The 20,365-nt window shown below is 39.5% G+C and overlaps 1 protein-coding gene across 3 annotated transcripts in view; it reads left to right on the plus strand.

Annotated features, from left to right (window-relative positions):
* Positions 1–20,365, plus strand: part of TTC27 (tetratricopeptide repeat domain 27) — a 169,398-nt gene that overhangs the window by 121,389 nt on the left and 27,644 nt on the right. For all 3 annotated transcript variants that reach the window (XM_025868026.2, XM_073897248.1, XM_073897247.1), the window contains 2 exons: positions 14,349–14,447; positions 18,000–18,052. In XM_025868026.2, coding sequence (XP_025723811.1) covers positions 14,349–14,447; positions 18,000–18,052 — 152 coding nt within the window. The remainder of the gene's footprint in view (positions 1–14,348; positions 14,448–17,999; positions 18,053–20,365) is intronic.

Here is a 20,365-nt window from a genome sequence, read left to right on the forward strand (position 1 = left end):
GTGTGTGTGTGTGTGTGTGTGTGTGTGTGTGTGTGTGTGTGTGTGTGTGTGTTGGGAACAGAGGAGTTAGTGAATAGGCTAGTTTTGGAGAGTAAAAGGGAATAGGGCAGTTCCAGCGGGAAATCTGGACTGGAGCCAGATTATAGAAGGTCTTAAATGTTAGGCTAAGGTCTCTGGCTTTTTATTTGGCAGATAGGGAACCATTGAAGGGCTGATTTGTGTTTGGCTTTGTTTTGAATGAAGCAATGCGGTTTGCATGGAGGTAATTTAGGCTTATTGTCCTGGCAACATTGTGGCCATGTGAGATACTAGATGTGGACAGGTTTGGGAGGCCAGCACTAGTCTAGCCTGACAGTTATTGGTGTGGGAGGGGCAAGAGGAAAACGGGATGGATTTGAGGGGATCTGCAAGGGAGGACTTGACAGGGCTTGATGGTCTCATTATATATTTTGAATTAATTACTTAGCAAGACAAAGAAATGACAGTTGCTCAAAGGAACATCACAATACAAACAGATGTGATGCGAGGATATTTTGTAGTTTGTCATATGGATCCAGTTGAGGCAGGCTGTGAGCCATGCCAAAGTATGCAGCCATTTGCTGCTACAGTTGTACAGAACTACCACAAGATGCACACTTGGACTCCGTAGACATGAGAACCTGGGATCTGAGTTTGAACTGTCTCTGGAGAAGGAGAGCTCCTACATGCTGTCACCTCCGTTAAGTCCTGGAATAGAAGGAAAATAGAAGAAAGGAATTTAAAGAAATGTGTTCTCTTCTTTCAGACATTTCCAAACTGTTAGGTTTAATCAAAAATTTAGGCAAAATGACAGTGACACTTGAATGGCTTTTGTGCATTGCAATGACTTTCCGAAACCACATTGGTACAAAAATAGGAGTGTTTGGTTTTATATCAGGGAGGGTCTGCAAAACCAAATGTGCTGTCTGCGGGACATTTGTTGGAGAACCAGAAGACATGTGTACCATTTCCATGTGTGCTTTCGAGATGCCAGCTGTTGTCCACTCATTCCTACCTGTTTCATTTTCCCAAGCAACTTCTGAAACAACTAAAATTCATCCTTAGACTTGAGTTTGTGGGCTGTTGGAAGCTGAAGAAAGTGGGAGGAAATGGTAGCCAAACCTCCCAAGCAGGGTCTCACAGTCTCAGGACCAGAAGTAAAACAGAAATCCTTATGTCTACTTACTAGTCCCATTGTTCCCTACTCTGGGGACAAGGAAAATTGTAAAAAATAGAACAAGGAAATTGCTCAGATATCAAACCAGTATGTGTAGCTCTGAAAAGGGAAAATATCATTTCCTATTATTTTTTCCACCCCCTCCCAGTACACACACTATATTCCTTTTCTTTTGTCAGTCCCTCCTCAGCACGCACCCCCCTACCCCCCATTTATTTTCCTGAACTCGCCTCCTTATTGAACTGGTCACCCACCGTTGTAAGGTTATATGATGTTACTGCAGGGATTATACCCAGAGGCACACGTAGGTGGAAGGGCTATAGTCAAGAGCGGGTGGGTGGTCACCACGACTGACAGGGTCAGGGGAGGCCGTGCCAGAGATGGGGCAGGGGTTAGCTCAAGCGTACCCCAAATGGGGGAAGGTGAGTAGATGTTCAGAAGGGGGAACTGGCTTCCCAGGGAGAAGAGCCTGAAGAAAGCCATGGATTTGAGTGTTCATTAAACAAATGGTTTCTGTTTGTTATTCTGGTAACCCATCCCATTTAGCGTTTGCCTCAAGATTTTTCATTTTTAAATGAAGTATTATTCTCTGTGACAATAGTTGTACTTCAAAAAATATACCTTTAAAAAATGATAGGCAAGCATGCTTCCCATGGGTATACAAGAGAGGGAGTATGGTAGAGTGTTTAAGGTTCTGTAGCCCTTACAACCTGGGCTTGCGTACCAGTTACACCATAATTGCTGGAGTGCCTTTAGGCAAGTGGCTTAATAGTCTCTAAACCTCAGTTTCCTCACCTGAAAAATGGAGGAAATAATAGGACCTACCTCACAGGGTTGATGTGATGGTTAAATAAGACAGTTAATACAGAATGCACATTGCGTGACCCACGGTGAGTTATCAAGAATTGTTACAGTGGCGCCTGCCTTGCTCAGTCGGAAGAGTACGTGACTCTTGATCTCGGGGTTGTAAGTTTGAGCCCCAAGTTGGGTGTAGAGGTTACTTAAAAATAAAATTTTTAAGAGAGAAAAAAATGAATGAATTATTATTAATTGTTGCATAAAAAGCGGTTGGAGTGGGTTTTCACAGACATCCACTTTGTACTTCCATCTTCGGGCATAGTCTTGTCTATATTATATTTAAAGCCTGTGCAGTGGACAGAGCTCCCACGTACAGTGCTAAAATCTGAGCAGTGACCAGTAACGGCCTGTTTCCTTTTTTCCAACCCTTTCCTGACACAACTTGCTTACCTTACCCTTTCAAGGACAGCGTGCAGGATGCTTGCTGATATAACCTGCTGTGCTTGCTCAGAGGTACTGAGAACAGTCACTTCCTTCAGGTCCTGGGTGGTGGTAGGAGAAATCCTGGAACCAATGTCTCTATAAGCCCCCTGTATATATCAGACATTTGTGCCAAGCTGCGGCCCACGCAAGGCATGACGTTGCCTGACTACCAGTTGGCAGGATTAGTAGGAAATATGGGGAATCATAGGCTAGACATATGGGGAGCAGAGTAGAGCAGGCCTCAGTAAAGCATGTGGGGAACAGTCTGAATTCTCTTACTACAGTGGTTTCATCACTTATTGTATGGCCTAAATGTACCACTATTTTTATATTATGTGGCTTGGTAACTTTTTGTATAGTTTATAATAAACTCTTTGGCAGCATTCATTTTCAAAAAGCAAACAAACTAAAAAAGTGTGTTTTTAGAGGACAGTAAGGAACTCAATTCTCATTTGTCAAGAGAACTAATGAACTTGCACAAAATGTAGTTAACATTTACCCTCCACCTCACGGGCCGTGGTGATACCACTGACTGTGTGAAAACCAGAAGACCTGTCTGTTGAAGAAACATTAGCATTTATGTCAAAAGTTAGTACTTTTTGTTTTTTGTCTTTTTAAAGAAGTCATGTCCAAAGATGATTTAATATGTGGCTATAGGGGATGCATTTTCATGTCATTCTGTGAGACCTGACTTTTTATCTAGAGCAAATGAAAATGAGCACAAATGGTTTACAGGATTGGTCCATACCATATTTTCTTGTATGTGTATGAAAGTTGAGATCATAGGTATTAATGTGCCAGCTTGTTTAACAGAACTAGTTCAGTACCAGTTGAATTTACCAGTTCAGTATCAGTGACATTAGATGCTTCCAATAGAAAATTTGTTAATTCTGTTCTCATAATGGTTTAATTTTTTTCACCCAGTTAATGGATTCAAAATAAAATTTTAGGAAGTTAATTCTCTTAAAGGTGAAACATCTGACATTATTCTGAATGCTGTTATGAGTTTAGTTGACAAGTTAAACATAATAGATAAAAGTATTACTTTTTTTAGTGGTGAAAGTAAAGATATAAATTTTGGTAAAACAAGGCAACATGGTAAAAAGAATGTTTTTTTCTGAATTAAGAAAACCCGTGGGAGCGTGAATGTACTTGGATTTGGTTGTAGTGGTAGACATATTATGTCCAAACAGGCTTCTACTAATGGATATAAAAACTGGCTGTTGTCATTTACAAATATTTTCATATACACTGTTTGGGTAATTGAATTATAAGATTCTTGTGACATGTCTGATATTGAATTAAAGTTTGTATAGTGTGGCAGTATATACTTTTCTGTTTCTGCCCATCATCAAGTGGACTTTAAAAATGTTTGAGTTTTTGAAGAATTATTTTATAAATCAATTTAAGTGTACTACAATGATACGAACTTTTTAAAAAAAAGAGTCTTTTGCATTTTGGCTGCATTGTGTTCATAATCAATTGGAAATCTTTTATGTACTCAATGGAGTTCCAAAAAAACTTCAGCTTTTTAAAAAAAGTTTTTAGCAAATTGAAATTATTGAAGACAACACTTTCAAATAGGGAGACATTGAAATTTTCCATCAAAAGGAATAATGAGAGCTCAAATGATAGACAGGATTTAATTTTAAAATGTAAAATTAACTTTTGAATATCTTTCTGTATTAGTCTGCTAGGGCTACCATAACAAAATGCTACAGAGTCGGTGGTTTAAGATTTTATTTTTATTTACTTGAGAGAGAGAGAATGGGAGAGAGCACGAGAGGGAAGAGGGTCAGAGGGAGAAGCAGACTCCCTGCTGAGCAGGGAGCCCGATGCGGGACTCGATCCCGGGACTCCAGGATCATGACCTGAGCCGAAGGCAGTCGCTTAACCGACTGAGCCACCCAGGCGCCCAGAGTCGGTGGTTTAAATGACAAATTTATTTTCTCATAATTCCAGAAGGTAAAAGTCCAAGATCAGGGTGCCTTCAGGGTTGGTTTCTGGTGAGGTCACTCTTCCTGGCGTTTGGATGACAGGGCTTTTCCGCTGTGTCCCTATAGTTATCTTCTTATAAGGACACCACCAGTCCTATCAGGTTAGGGCCCCACCCCTATGACCTCATTTCATTTTCGTTATTTCCTTAAAGGTCCTATCTCCAAGCATAGTCACTGGGGGTTGAGTTTCAACATTTGAATTTTAGGGGTTTAATTTAGTTTATAACATCCACTTAGGAGGAATCTTTTCTTTGTAACCTTTTATTAAGCAAATTTCAATTACATAAAATATACAATAGCAGAGAGACTACTACAATGAGCCCCTTCCCAGATGCGTCAACCAGCTTCAACAGTTACTAACTCATGGCTGATCTTATTTCATCAACATTTCCCTGACTCTACCCCATATTATTTTGAAACAAATCCAATATATCAAGTCATTTAATTTTTAAAATGTTTGAGTATGTATCTCTGAAGAAATGACTTTTAAAAAGTAACAATAATGGGGTGCCTGGGTGGCTCAGTCAGTTAAACATCTGCCTTCAGATTAGGTCATGATCTCGGGGTCCTGGGATTGAGCCCTACATTGGGCTCCCTGCTCAATGGGGAGTCTGCTTCTCCCTCTCCCTCTGCCCCTCCCCTCTGCTCATGCTCTCTCTCTCAAATAAATAAATTAAAAATCTTTAAAAAAAAGTAATCATGATACCATTGTACTTAAAACATCAGTAATAATTTGTAGGAAACTTTTTTTTTAAAGAGGGGTCGGGGGGAGGGTCAGAGGGAGAGAGAGAGAATCCCAAGCAGACTCCACGCTCACATGGAGCCCGATGCCAGACTTGATCTCATGACCTGAGCCAAAATCAAAAATCGGACACTTAACCAACTGAGCCACCCAGGTGCCCCTGCAGAAAACTTTTATTGAGCTTCTGATTTTAATTGAATAAATTTATATTCTATACTAGAATTAGGCCTATAATTTAGTAGTCTCTAAATTTGGTGAAACTTACAAAGAATTATAAATAGAGACAACTTATTTGATGAATTTTGTCTCATTAAAAATATTTGTTCAGGGCACCTGGATGGCTCAGTTGGTTAAGCGTCTGACTCGATCTCAGCTCAAGGTCCTACTTAAAAAAAAAATTGGGTCCTACTTAAAAAAAATTGGGGCACCTAGGTGGCCCATTCGGCTAGGCATCTGCTTTCGGCTCAGGTCATGATCCCAGGGTCCTGGGACTGAGTCCTGCATCAGGCTCCTTGCTCAGTGTGGAGCCTGCTTCTCCCTCTACCTGCCCCTCCCCTGCTTGTGCTTTCTCTCTGTCTCTGTCAACAAATAATTAAAAAAAAAAAAAGAACCACAAAACTTCCCTTCACTTTCAAAAATGTTGTGGTTTGAACAATATATTACATGGCTTCCTAACTTAGCATTATCGAGAACCTACCATGTACAGACACGGATGTGGGAATGAATTTGGCTGTCATTCTATCAGTGGAGAGCGGAGAGTTTCCACCAGGGAGTGATATGGGTAGACCTAGTCTACATGCCTTTCTTCAGGATTATCCAACCCTGTAGATGTGGATGGCTCTTGTGGTTTTGAATAAAAGAGTGATATGACAAAAATGGTATTATAGGAAGTTTAAATAAGGAATGAATATTATGGATAAGTGGGCAGTGGCTTTAGCAGTGAGGGTGGAAAGATAGAATAGGTTGAAGCCTCATTACAAGGGGAAATCTTCTGGGACTTAATCATTTGGACTGGCAGGATAGAGGGAGAGCTTGGAATCCGAGAGGATGCCAGTTTTCTCAATTGTTTGGTGAAAAAGGAAGATGTCCCTGTTGATAAAATATAGAGAATTCAAGAAGAAGGGAAAATATCTTTTACAGGAGGAGGTGATGTGATTTTGGATATTGAATATGAAGGCATGTCGCTGTATCTAAGCAGAGATGGCCGATCGTCCATTGGACGTAAGAGCCTGACAGTAGGAAGGCCAGAATTGAGCTTGCAGATTTGGGGCTTTTTTGTGGAAGTAAGATGAAGCCATGCAAGTGAATGAATTCTTGACACAAAATCTTGGAAGAGAACACTGAGCAAAATCCTGACAGGTAGAAGAAATAGCACCAGTGAAAAAAAATTCAAACAAAATACACCAGAGTCTTGGTCAGAAGGGTAGGGATTCATGGAAACTGAAGGAACAACAAGTATTAGTGAGTAATGTCACATGTAGTGATGAAGTCCAGAGAGGGCCAGGAAGAGGTTACTGGATTTGGAGCTCACTGATGACCTTCAGAAACAGCTTCAGAAGGTTTAGAGTGGGTGGCATGTGAGGATATGGCATCTGTAGACTGTTCATATTGGGAGCATGTCAAAGAGATGAGACTCAAAATGTCATGTACAAGGGGCAGAAGAGGCAGGTAAATCTTCACAAGATACTGGAGACCTTTACATGGTTGAGGGCAGTGAATAAAGGAGAAAGTGAATCCAGCAGATGGAGGAGAGATTGAATGTTATATAGAGAGGGAAAGATAACTAGGGAAGATCATTCTAGGGAAGAGTGAAATGAGAAGAGATGAAGGTATTAGCGCTGGAAAAGGAATAATGTTTCTAATGATACTGGAAAGAAGATGAGAGCATTACTATTATAATAGCAATTTCTATTTATTAACTATCTTCTATAGTCTAAGCTAGAATGTAAGTGTAAACCATTTTGAGGTATTGTGGGGGCTATGGAAGAATTGTGTTAAGACATGGCCTCTTGCCCTTCTGTGGTTTCTGTGGGCTAAATGAGGAGAGGAGGCAGGAATGACTTTGTATGTGGCCAGGGAATAGAGTAAATAGACAGCATGCTTTGGATGCCTAGTGATGGCAGTATGAATGAGGGCGTGAACGGTCAGTAAAGGCCTGATGTGGATGTTCTGAACTAGGAAGAATGGTTGGGATTTGGATGGGAGGCAAAAGTTGGGAAAACATGTTTCAGGAAAGGAGACTAGCAGATGCAAAAACCAACCATGTAGCCAACAAAGATTTCTTGATAACTATTGGTTTCCACTGTTTTTTTTTTAATTTAGTTATAATAATAATAGTAGCAGCTAACATTGAGTATTTACTAGGTGCCAGTCTAAGCATTTTGCATGTATTTTTAATCCTCACCACAATCCTTGAGGTACTTACTGTTTTTACCCTCGTTTTACAGATAAGGAAACAGAAGGTTAAGTAATTTGTACCACTTCCCAAAGCTTATGATGGCGGAGCTGGGATTTGAACCTGGACTTTCTGGTTCTAGGGTGCTTACTCTTAGCCTCTTCCTTCTTGCATCTGGAGGACATTGTCTTATATTAGGAAGTAATGGTGGATTTGGTTGAGGTCTAGTTAGAAGTTATGAGGGGTACCCACGTGGCTCAGTAAGTTAAGCGTCCGACTCTTGGTTTTGGCTCAGGTCATGGTCTCAGGGTCATAATTCGAGCCCCTCTTTGGGTCCTACGCTCAGCGCAGAGTCTGCTTGAGATTCTCTCTCTCCCTCTGACCCGCCCCTGGTTCACGTTCTCTCTCCCTCTCCCTAAAATTAAATAAATAAAATCTCAAATTTAAATAAATAAATAAAATCTAAAATAAAATCTTAAAAAAGAAGTTATAGAAAGTTTTGAACACAAAACTGTCATATTTGAATTTTTTTCTTCCTTGAATGAAGAACTGCTGGGGTTTTCATCAGGAGCAAAAAGAAGTTATAACTTGGGTGTTTTGGAATGATCGAGCACATGACAGCAAGTGTCTCTGCAGGACTGGGGAATTTTAGAGGATCTGAGGCAGCCCTTCCCAGCCCATTCTGTACAGAAGACCACACTTCTGTGACACAATACCATGATAGAATTGTTAATTATCTTTGGAACTTGTGCTCCTTCTTGATCTGTAGCGGTTAATTTTCGATGTCATCGTAGTGTTTGAAGGAAGAAAGTGTATTTATTGGAAATGGAGTTCAAGAGTTTCTGTTGTGAACTGGTATTAGCTGTGGTGGAAAGACTCGTGGAATTGGAGCTTACATTCCAATGGAGAAGACAGAATGAACATATGTGAATAATATGTAGAGAAAAAAGAGATGCTTTCCTTTTTGTTCTTCCTCTCTCATATTGGTAAGCAATAAAAAATGAAGCTCTTAGAGTCTCCCTTGCATAACTGCCAGGAAACACAAGCACTGCAGTTAACATCTGGGCTGTAGCTGTGACTCCAGGATGGTGGGGAGGGTAGAAGCCTTGCCGCCCCGAGCCTGATTCCGAATCCTAGAGGCCATAGGGAACATCATGTAGGTCAGTCACCTCATCTTTCTGAGCTTCAGTTTCCGTATTTGTAAAGTGGAGATTATAATAGCTGTCTCAGCATGCTGCTGGGGACATTAGAGCCAATGTATGCACAGTGTCTAGATGTTTCCAGGTCCATAGTCAGTTCTCAGTCATAGATGGTACACCGCAGGCTTTATCTTTCTTCCCTATTGCCTTGCGGTAATAATGGTCCCATCATCTGTAGCCTAGAAATAGGGAGATACATGCAGCAGGAGAGTCTCACGTGCAGGTGACATGTGAATGCTTGTACTACCTCACATTGTGTATTCTCTGGAAAGAGGGCAAAGGTAAGAACCAGTGGTAACCAAATCGAGGAAAAGAATAAGAGGAGGGCATTAAACAATAGCCTGTCTAGTAAAAGAGAAAAAGTCTGTGTAAAGTTTAGTTGCTCCTGTAGTTTAAACAAGACACCGTAATAGAGGACACTCTTCCTTCAGAGAGAGAAGCTGGCAGCTGAGGACTTGTGTTTCCTTAGGAAGGAGAACTGCATGTTCAGTAAATGAGGAATTTGGTTATGAAAGAATTTTGAAAGAATATGAGCCCCAAGCATCACTTCAGGAAAAGCTGTTACCAAAGGCCATTGGTATCGCTCTTGGATTTGTCTTGGGTCATTTCCTGTTTAAGGAAGCCACATTGAGCAACTTATCTGCGTTTGGGGTCATGGGAATGAGTCAGGGATGTGAGAAGAGGGGATGGAGAGTGCAACGCGGCCTTTATTCGTTCTAATGTGTTGAACGTTATACGTGATATCAGAACAATTCAGACAGATACCATGTTTCAGAGGAAAATTAGCAAAAGTGTGAAGCTGCTGATCATTCATTCTGCAGAAACTTTGAGGAGGAAGGAAATTTGTGTAGTAGTAGATAGACTCATCATTTAAGAAAGAAAATTGTAATATATAAGCAAATGGTACCTATTGCAGATGTGCTTTAAGACTTGTAAAAATTAACCTTTTACTTGTAAAAATAATCCATGCCCATTGCCTAGTGGTGCTTAGTGTATGTTAGCCTTCAGAGTAGCAAACTGTTTAATTTTTTTTAAATGGTTTAATTTCTATTTTAATTATTGAGGTTAATACATACTGTGCTTTCTGTCTTCATCACACCTGTTGCACACCAGGAACCAGGAACCATCGTGTGGCTTGAGGCAAATTACTTCCTTTCTATGCCTTGTTTTCCTCTCTGCTTCTTTTGAATTGATTTCTAATTCTAAGGCTTCTCATTGAATGGATTCCCTCCTAGCTCCTCAAACCTGCGGCCCTCTCCTGTTTCTATCCTCAGGGTGCTTACTTTGCCACTAGATGGCACTAGTGTACCTTTGAACCCAGTGTCCTCTGGGTTTTCAGAATCTTGGGTGTGAAGAAGCCTTGGCATTTTTGCTTAATCAAATCCCCATTTGACAACTGGGTGACTGAGACTCAGAGGTTAAGTTACTCCCTCAGAGCCTCTTGAATCCCACTCACTCGTCTTCCCCTCTACTCCACTGTTTCTGTAGGGGGCTTTGTGAGGGGAACTCAGAGAGAAACTTCTCCACCATTCTTGTTCTTTGTTAATTATTTAAAAAATATTTTTAAACCATTCTTTAAGTTCATGTACCGTCACATTCAAAATAAGTAGTTGGCCTGCTTTTGTGCTTCTGTATTGGCTCCCTCAGAGAAAAAAAGCTAGACTGTCAGCTTCTAAAGATCATTGCCCTACCAATAACTAGCCTGCCTTCACAGTTTGCCCTGGAATAAGCTCTACAGATATCTCAACCAGCCTGTCAGATGATTGTCTTTCTCCATTCTTGCCCAGTTCCTTTAATAAGAGGTTTGCCTTTCAGCTCGTCCCTCCAACTAAATATGGTTGTCCATTCTTGTGCTTCATCTGTGTCCATTTGCCTGATTGAGAGAGCTTTGGGGGGGGTAGATATGCTCCAGTTCTTAAAATATTGATCTCCTGGGTTTTCCCAGCCCATGTTGACTGTGTTCTTTTATTCCTCTCTTGCTGTATTGGTGACAAGGATGGTATTGCCATAAATCTTGGCTGTATGTGGCAGAGTGATACAGTGGGAGGCATTGTGGCCATGTGGAGAAGTCGTGGGCTCTGCAGTCCCAATGACTAGGTCAGGTTTCTCCTCTGTCGCTGACTTACTCTGTGACCCCTCATCATCTCTCTAAAGAGGGTAATATTTACTACCTTGTGAGGCTCTTGTGAGGAAGAAATGAGGTAATGTGTGGAAAGCTCCTGGTATCCATTCTTGGCATACATAGTACATGCTCATTAAGTGCTAACATTCTGATTGCTATTGTAGATGGTGGAATAGGAGAGACTATAGCCTATGAAAAGTAGGAGCCTAAGGGAGGGTCTCAGCCAGAGGAACTAGATTTTTTTAAAGATTTTATATTTAAGTGATCTCTATACCCAACGTGGGGCTCAAAGTCACAACCCCAAGATCAAGAGTCGCATGCTCCACTGACCGAGCCAGCCACCTGTCCCAGGGAGCTAGATCTTTACTGAAGAAAGAAGGGAGGGAGGGATGCAAGGTATGCTGGGGTCGATGTCAATGTTTTGGAGAAACAGTGTAGAACTGTGCTTCCCGGTATGGTGGCCGCTAACCAGTATGGCAGTTGAACACACTTGAAATGTGGCTAAAGTCAAAATTGAGATGTGCTGTAAGTGCAGGCTACATAGCAGGTGTCAAAGACTTGGTATGAAAACAATAAATATAAAATATTTCAGTAATTCTGTATACTGATAACATGTTCAGATGAGACTATCTGGATTTGTAGAGTTAAATAAAATGCCACTAAAATTAATTTCACCTGTCCCTTTTTACTTTTTAAATGTGGCTTCTAGAAAATGTAATGAGGCTAACATTATATCCCCACGTGACTGGAAGGTAGAGGTCTTTGGTATTCAAGCATACACAGTTTTAATTTGGGGAATCATCTGAGAAGTTTTTTTGAGGCTTTTGATTTTTTTCTTTTATGGTGTTCTGTTCTTAAGAGCATGACCAGAATCGAGAAACTAGTCACTATTGGTAGTAATAGTTTAAGTAATATTTTAAAATGAAAAAAGTAAGAAGCACTAAATATTCTCCTTAGTCCTCCAAATTCTGAGGAACTCAACGGAAAAGCAAGGTATGAATGCATTATTTATGGCTTAGTGGGTCAGTTACAAGCAATTAGAAGATCTTAGAGTTTGTTTTTTAAAAAGCCATTTCATGACTTCAAAGAATAAGGTGTGTGCAAAAGTCATCTCCTATGTAATTAAATCTTATCAACAGATGGAATCTACTAGCAGTTAATGTTCCTAGAATTTTCCTTCAGATGCAAATTATTAAAACAACAACACAAATGACCAAGAGTAAAAAAAAGAGAGAACCATAATACTGTATATCAAATTAAGTCATCTGCCTGATTTTCATTAAGTTTATTTTGGTTTTAAGACACTGGTTACAAAATATTGACTTGTTTCAAAACCTTAAAGGTAAATAGTAATCTCATCACCTGCTTGTTTTAGAGCTACGAGTAATTGCTAATTTTAGACATTTGTAACCTTTGTCTTTACAGGCGGATTGAAAAATAAAGCTCTTTATTTACATCTTGAATTTACACTTGCTTTTTCTTTTTTTTAATAACAACACATGTGAAGTAGTTTTGTGGGAAGTTTGTTTGCAGAGAGTAAGCACGACACATGCATTTTAAGAACTTGTCATTGTTCTTGCTTTAGTCCCAGGATGAGGTATCCCTCCTTCTAAGTAAACCTGTGATCACAATTCATTGGATATAAGATGCCATCAGTTGTAACAGGCACATTTATTTTAAGTGCCACCTTGTATAAAAAATAAAATGCCTCCAATAAACTCTGGCAAGTGGTCGGATCTATTTCAGAGATGTTAAATGGTGAAAAAAAAGGTGTACCTTGAATCTGATGAAATATGACACACAGATGTTGAAACTTGCACCTTAGTTAGAAGTTAGAGAACTTGGGGCGCCTGGGTGGCTCAGTCGTTAAGCATCTGCCTTCGGCTCAGGTCATGATCCCAGGGTCCTGGGATCGAGCCCTGCATCGGGCTCCCTGCTCAGCGGGAAGCCTGCTTCTCCCTCTCCCACTCCCCCTGCTTGTGTTCCCTCTCTCAGTGTGTCTCTCTCTGTCAAATAAATAAAATCTTAAAAAAAAAAGTTAGAGAACTTGTTTTGTATATCATTTATAGGTTAGCATCAGACTTTAGGCCAGCTCAGAATGTATCATCAGTGAGTGTGGTTTGGCCTCTCAATTCTGTAAATAATTGACAGAGGGAAGATGTAATGAGGTCATTTTTCAGTTGCTGGTAGTCCCTTGATTCAAAAAAGTGAACTTCTAACTTTGTTTCAGCCTGATTATCTCTAGCATCTCCTCCCTCCCCCCAAACACACACCCAGCCCCTTTTCAGCAGATACCTACCCCTCTAACAAAATCTGTTCTCCATAAAGGCTCCTGATAGCAGTTATTTATAGCCTCTTGTGAATTCAAGGCAAAGTGTTAAATTGCCCAAGGATGTTTGCTTTCTAAGCCTTATCTCTAATTATCGGCTAAAAATCTTTATCTCCTTAAAAACCATTCAGGCCTCAACTAGCCATATGGAACAAGTTTTGTGGAAATGGCTGGGGGAGGAGGGTGCATGGGCCGCTTCCTGCGCTGCCTCTGCGGAAGGATCCGGACAGATAACAGAGCACCTCACTTCCTTTCCCACCCTGAAGGGTGCCACCGAACCTGTCCTCCGGCTCTCTGCCTTTGTCCTGGGAGTTAGCGACCAAGTCAGCTGCATTCTCTTGCCCTTACTAACTGTATCAGAAAGGAAAGCAAACTTGACTCCCAACAGCTGGTTTTCTGACTGATTTCATTGAATTTTTATCAGTTTTATCTTCCTTTTGATAGAGGCTATTGAATTTTAAGGAAACACTGTGATACGAAGAATTCTGTTGTAATTTCAATAGCTACTTCCTAATTCACCTGTTTTTTTTTTTTTTCTAAATCTCCCTGCTAACGCATCTTACTGACTTAAATCAGGCTTTCCATTTTGAACGGCTATTTGGTAATCCAGATTCTCAGCCGGCTTTCTCCAAATTATTTTCAGGCATGCCTAAGCAGAGCTGCTCATGGTTAAATTGCAGAATTGTTTGTGGTCTAACTTGAAGATGAAAGCAAGAGTTTTTCTTCGTCATAAATTTGTCAGTTGTGATTTTGCTGATACTTTGTATACTTTGACATAGTTGATACTCAGTCAAAAGGTTAGATTAATCCCACATTCATAGTATCAGGGTTTATAGACAGAGCTCTGGAGATCATTCATGGTGTTTGGTTAACACAAAGAATGGTCTTTCTCGGCAGAAGATGGGCAGGGATACTGCACATGCTTTTGGTGTTGTATTAGCTTTGAAAATTATATGAAAAAATTAATCTCTACCACTCAATTTCCTATATGGAAGTGAATGTAAAGTGTAAAATAAATATCCTATAGTTGTCTCTATGTGTTTGTTGTCTCTATGTGTTTGAATGACTTTGACCTTTTGTCTTTGCAGCTGGGGGTGTGGTTTTCTCTTGGCTGTGCCTATTTGGCCTTGGAAGACTACGGAGGTTCTGCGAAGGCATTTCAGCGTTGTGTGACTCTAGAACCCGACGTGAGTTTGTTCGGTCTGCTTTCCTTCTCACAGGTCTTTGATATTCTCTAAGTTACTTGGATTGTACTGTAGTTCAGAATAGCAATTCCTATGGGTATAGAGTTTCAGTTATACAAGATGAGTAAGTTCTAGAGATTTGCTGTACAACATGGAGCCTGTGGTTAACAGTACTGTGTTGTGTACTTAAAAATTTGTAAAGAGGGTAGATCTCATGTTAAGTATTCTTCTCTCACAAAAAAAAAAAACAGATAAAAGAAGGCAAAAAATTCCAATTTTCTATTATTTTATGTTAAAATAAAAGAACAGCAGTTCCTTTTGCGTTGGAAGAAAGTATACCTTTGACAGAAGGTTACACCTTAAGGTAAATGATTTATAAATCTAGAAAGAAGTTTCTTCTTATAATAGCTAAGTTATTCATGGAAATAATTTTGATACAACAGTTTTTTAGTTAAAATTATACTTAACTGAAGTATATAGCAAAATGTCACATCTGTTTTGTCATTCAGTAACGTGTGCTGCCTATGCTAATTGCCTTCTTAAAAAGTTCTTTTCATTTATAGTCTTTTAATATTTAATAGTTTTACTGAGATGATAAATAATTCACATCCCATATAGTTCCTCCATTTAAAGGGTACAATTCAGTGATTTCTTAGTATATTCAGAATTGCACAACCATCGCCACAATCAATTTTAAGAACATTTTATTGTCATAAAAAGAACCCCCTTGTACTCATTAGCAGTCAGTCCTCACTTCTTCCAAACACCTTCCACTCCCCACCCTCCCCCTCCTGCCCCAGGCAACCACTAATGTATGTTCTGTCTCTAGATTTGCCTATTCTGGACATTTCATATAAATGGAATCATACGCTATGTGGTCTTTTGTGGCTTGTTTCACTTAGATCAATGTTTTCACAGTTCATCCATGTTGTTGCATGTATCAGTACTTCGTTCCTTTTTATGGTCAAATAATATTATGTTATGTGGGCGTATCACACGTTACTTATTTGTTCATCAGTTGATGGACATTTGGATTGTTTCTTTTTGGCTATCATGAATTAGGTTGCTGTGAACAGTCATTTACAAGTTTTTGTGTGGACATACATTTCTATTTCTCTTGGGTATGTACCTACTAGTAGAGTTACTGGGTATGTTAGCTCTGTCTTCAAAATTCTGAGAAACTGCCAGACTGTTTTTCTAAATCACCATTTTACATCCCCACCAGCAAATGTGTGGGGGTTCCAGTTTCTCAACATCTTTGCCAGCACTTGTTATTACCTTTCTTGTTGATTCGAGTCATCCGAGGAGGTGGCATCTTGTGGTGGTTTCATTTTCCATTGCCCTGTTGGCTAGTGATGTTGAGCATCTTTCCATGTGCTTATTGGCCATTTGTGTGCCATCTTTGGAGAAATGTTTATTGACATCCTTTGCCCATTTTTAAATCGGTTTAGTTGTCTTTTATGTTGAGTTGTAGGAGTTTCTTTATACATCCTAGATAGAAGTCCTCATATGGATATATGATTTGAAAATTTTTTCTCCCATTCTGTAAATTGTTTTTCACTTTTGAAAGTGTCTTTGAAGTACCACAGTTTGTAGTTTTGATGAGGTACAGCTTACCTGTTTTTTCTTTTGTTGTTCATGTCTTTCGTGTCCTATCTAAGAATCCATTGCCAAATTTAAGATCATGAAGATTTACCCCTGTCTTTTCTTCTAAGAGTTTTATTGTTTTAGCTCCTACATTTATGTCCAATCTGCTGTTAAATCTATTCATTAAACTCATCACACTACATGTGGTGGTGGATGTTGACTAAACTTACTAGTGGTGATCATTTCATAGTATATACATATATTGAATCATTATGTTGTACACCTGAAAGTAATCTAATATTATTTCTCACTTTAAAAAATCTACACATCATTTCAGATAATGTAATATTTTTAGTTCAAAAACTTTCATTTGGTCCTTTTTATAGTTTTCATGTTTCTGCTGAGATTCCCAAGTTGTCCCCTTATTATGTTCATGTTTTCTTCATATCTTTGTTTGTATTTATAACAACTGTTGTCAAGTTCTTGTATCTTATTCCAACATCTCTTTCATTTCTGTATCTGTTTCTATTAATTAATTTTTTCTTTGGTTATGGATGAATTTTCTTGTTCGTTTGCACGTCTACCAATATTTTTTTATTGTATCCTACACATCGTGGATGCCGTGTTGTTGAGTTTCTGGGTTTTGTTTTCCCTTAAGGAAGATAGAGCTTTATTTTGGCATTTGTCTGATTTACTTGTGGATCAGTTTTATTTTAAACTTTGTTAGGGTGGGTCCTGCATTGTCCTTATTCTAGGGATGTAATCACCCTTCTTTTAAGGTATAAGCTTTTGGTGGTTGAACTTAGTACCATTTGTGAACAATAAGAGTTCTCCACTCTGGTTGGTTGGAACTTGACTAGCTCTTAGCATTGTGTGACCTCCAGAATTTCCATTCAGCTTACAGCTCTCTGGTAGTTGTTCACTGCCTGGCCTCAAGAAGTTTTGCCCTGTACGTGTATAGCTTAATATTCAGCCAAGGACTCAAGGAGATGCTTATTGAGGTTTCTGGAGCTTATTCTCTGCACAGATCTCACTTCCCTGTTTTTTTGCCCTGCAAGTTCTGGCCAGCTTTTGAGCCCTGAACTCTCATCTCTTTCTTAATCCCAGTAAGACTTGCTGTGCTTCATTTGGTTTCTACCTCTCTGTGCTGAGCCCTGAAAGTGCCTCTAGATGGAGGTGTAGGTTGATTGTTGAGACATCTTCAGTTTACCTTCTCTCAAGGGTCACAGCCCCATGCGGTTTGTTGTCTGACTTTTCAAAAACAGTTCCCTAAATTTTGTCCAGTTTGTAGCTTTTTATGGTAATAAGGCTAGTCTAATACTAACTGTGCTATGTCTGCAAGCAAAGGTCCATTGCCACTTGTTTTTTAAAACGTACATATGAACTTGAAAACTATATACTCTATATTTTATAAAGAGCTGAACAAAAAGGAACAAACATAATTCATATTGTTCAACATTTGTGTAATGACTTAAATTTATTTTTGTCATGCATAGAGGAATAGGTAGAGAAATATGTTTGATTGTTGAAATACTTAGAAATAACACTGGAGAACACATACTCCATTCTTCTCCTATCTGATGAAGGATGATGGTAAAATAGCAAAGGCTTTTAAGATATGAAAAACAATATTCTGCATCACCTTGGATTTGTAATAAATCTATATATTGTATAATTTATATTGCAGATTGTCCAGTTACTTTGGAAATCTAAATTTGGAAATAAAGTCTTAGCTAAATTCCAAATTAGTACTATAATAGTTATATCAGTTTGTTGGCTATTTTTGTTTTAAATTATGAAAGTTAAATTTAATTTGTTTAATTTTCTCATATACCTTAAACATGCCTTATTGAAAATTGTGATCGTAAGGAGCACCTCCTGCACTAGAAAAATATGTTATACTTTGGGTTGTAGCAATTATTTTACCTAAATGAGAATAGTCTATAACTGAGTTCTCTATCATTTCAGAATGCTGAAGCTTGGAACAATTTATCAACTTCCTATATCCGATTAAAACAAAAGTAAGTACATCAAACAAATATGAAGAACTCAGTTTCCAAAATGAACAAGATTTTCTTCCACTGAACTTAGTGCCTTTACTCCTTTTCCCCTTGCCCATCCATACCTTTGAGTTAGGATGACTTATGGCCATTTGAATTCTAAATGTAGTTTATTTTTTGAAAACATTTACTGTGTAATAAAATAAGAACTATTATTTGGAATCTTTATTTGATACTGAAGTTTTGCATCCTAAATTCCATTACACGATGAGAGCATGCATGCCTTTAGTTGATCAACTCAATTGATAGATTGTTATTGATTGCTTGCTTGCTGTGTACAGGGTATTACTGAGAAATATAAATATAAACCAATGTCTTCAGGAATTGTAGATTTAAAGAATAAAATATCAGGCTGTATTATTTTAAAAATTGATCAGAAGTAGTATGTGGTAAATATCAAGTGGGAAATCCAAGGAGAGCTATAATAACAGTAGGTGATATTTGTAGAACACTCATTCTATGCCAGACACTCTGTGTGGGTCTCAGAAGAGAGAAGGATTATGGTCCTGATTCAGGAACGCTTCTTTTTTTTTTATGATGTTAATCACCATACATTACATCATTGGTTTTTGATGTAGCGTTCCATGATTCATTGTTTGTGCATAACACCCAGTGCTTCTGACAGAATGCTGGACGCAAGCTGAAATCGGAAGAATGGGTAGAGGCAGAGGAAAGCCTCTCGAGCGAGGGGAATGTGATCGTATGCAGAGCAAGTAAACTGCACCAGCTGTAGATTACAGTGAGGTCTGTAGGGAGAGAGAAGGTTGGAGTCAAATTGCAGTGTGTTCTGATGATCTGACTAACAAGGTGAGACTGTCCTGTTGGCAGTAAGATGCCTGCGCTTTCAGTGGGGGCAATTTCATGAAGAAAGAAGCTTTTGGGGAAGATTTATCTGGTGGCACTGTGAGACAGACTAGAGAGGAAGCTGGGGGCTGGGAACCCAGTCAGGAGACAGCTGTTGTAACAGTCCAGGCAGGAGATAACTAGCCTGGAAAAAAAAGGGCACATGCCAATTTATAAAGGGGACAACCAATTGGCCTTATTGACTGGCCATAGAAAGCCAAGGGAAGAGACAAGGGTTGCTATTGCCAGAGTTTTAGCAAATGAAGGAAAGGATGGATCTGTTTCCATTTTCATTTGGCCTTATTTTCAAGCCTAATTTAATTTTTCTTTGTGGATTCACAAGATACTTCTGAAGATACCATTAAATCCACGTTACATTGAAATACTTCTGCTGCTCTTGGATGACAAACTACATAAAGAAAGTACTGTTTTTTCTACTGCACGCTTTGGAAAATAATATTGTGTTCTTGATTGCAACTGATTGTGTTAAAATTCCCTAGGGACCTTTTGGTTTAAAGCAAGGGGCAGGGGAAATCCCTGTCATAGTTGTAGAGTGACCTCAGTGGGTTTTTCTGGTAACCCTGATAATTTTGTATGCAGTGAGGCTCTTGATACTCTACCTCGTTTTCCAGCCCATTAACCCTAAGAATTCCGCTTTCTCTCGTAGGGGGTCCTGCACATTGTTCGACTTCTATTTGGCACTTTCTTGTCTTCCTGCAACTCCACAAATAGGTTTTTGTGTAAAAATGGGGTTGTAAGGTCAAAGGTGAATCACTGCTTTATTCTTGCCTTTTTGCTCTTTCCTTTCTTTGCTGCTGTCCCAGACATAGCTCATTTTTGACTCATGAGATTGTTACTTCAGGGGGAAATTATGACCGCTCCTCTCAAAAGAATCCGTGCCTAAAAGGTACCCTTTAAACCATCTCGTCTGTCCCTTTGCTCTCCTGGGGTTCTTCACTAACATACCCTCTTTGCTGTTTCATCTGATTCCCCAGGCATCACACCCCTGCCAGTCCTTTGGGAAAATCTCCCATCTTTCTCTGTAACTTTTATAGCAGTGTCACGACCATTGTGGGCTCAGTAAGTGAATCCTGAACTGAAGAGCCTTATGAAGGAAGCTACACTTACGAAAAAGGAATTCATAGAGAAAACTCTGAGGCCAGGAGATTGTGGGCAAAGGATGAGAGGGTGTGTAGGACAGAGGATAATCCTCTTGCCTGGGTTGCTGCCTGTCAAGTTCTTTTCCAGCAGGCCGACCTCACCCACCCCCATGCAGGTGGGAGAACTGCAATCTCAGTCTACCACTGCTGAAGGCAGTTGCTGTTACGTGGGAGGTGGGCGTAGGGAGTAGAACCAAGAAGGGGAAAAAGACACACCACACACACACACACACACACACACACACACACACACACACACACACACACACAC

Source organism: Callorhinus ursinus, unplaced genomic scaffold (assembly GCF_003265705.2).
Source record: "Callorhinus ursinus isolate GAN/ISIS: 27379988/994484 unplaced genomic scaffold, GSC_fseal_2.0 scaffold10, whole genome shotgun sequence".
Classification (NCBI taxonomy): domain Eukaryota; kingdom Metazoa; phylum Chordata; class Mammalia; order Carnivora; family Otariidae; genus Callorhinus; species Callorhinus ursinus.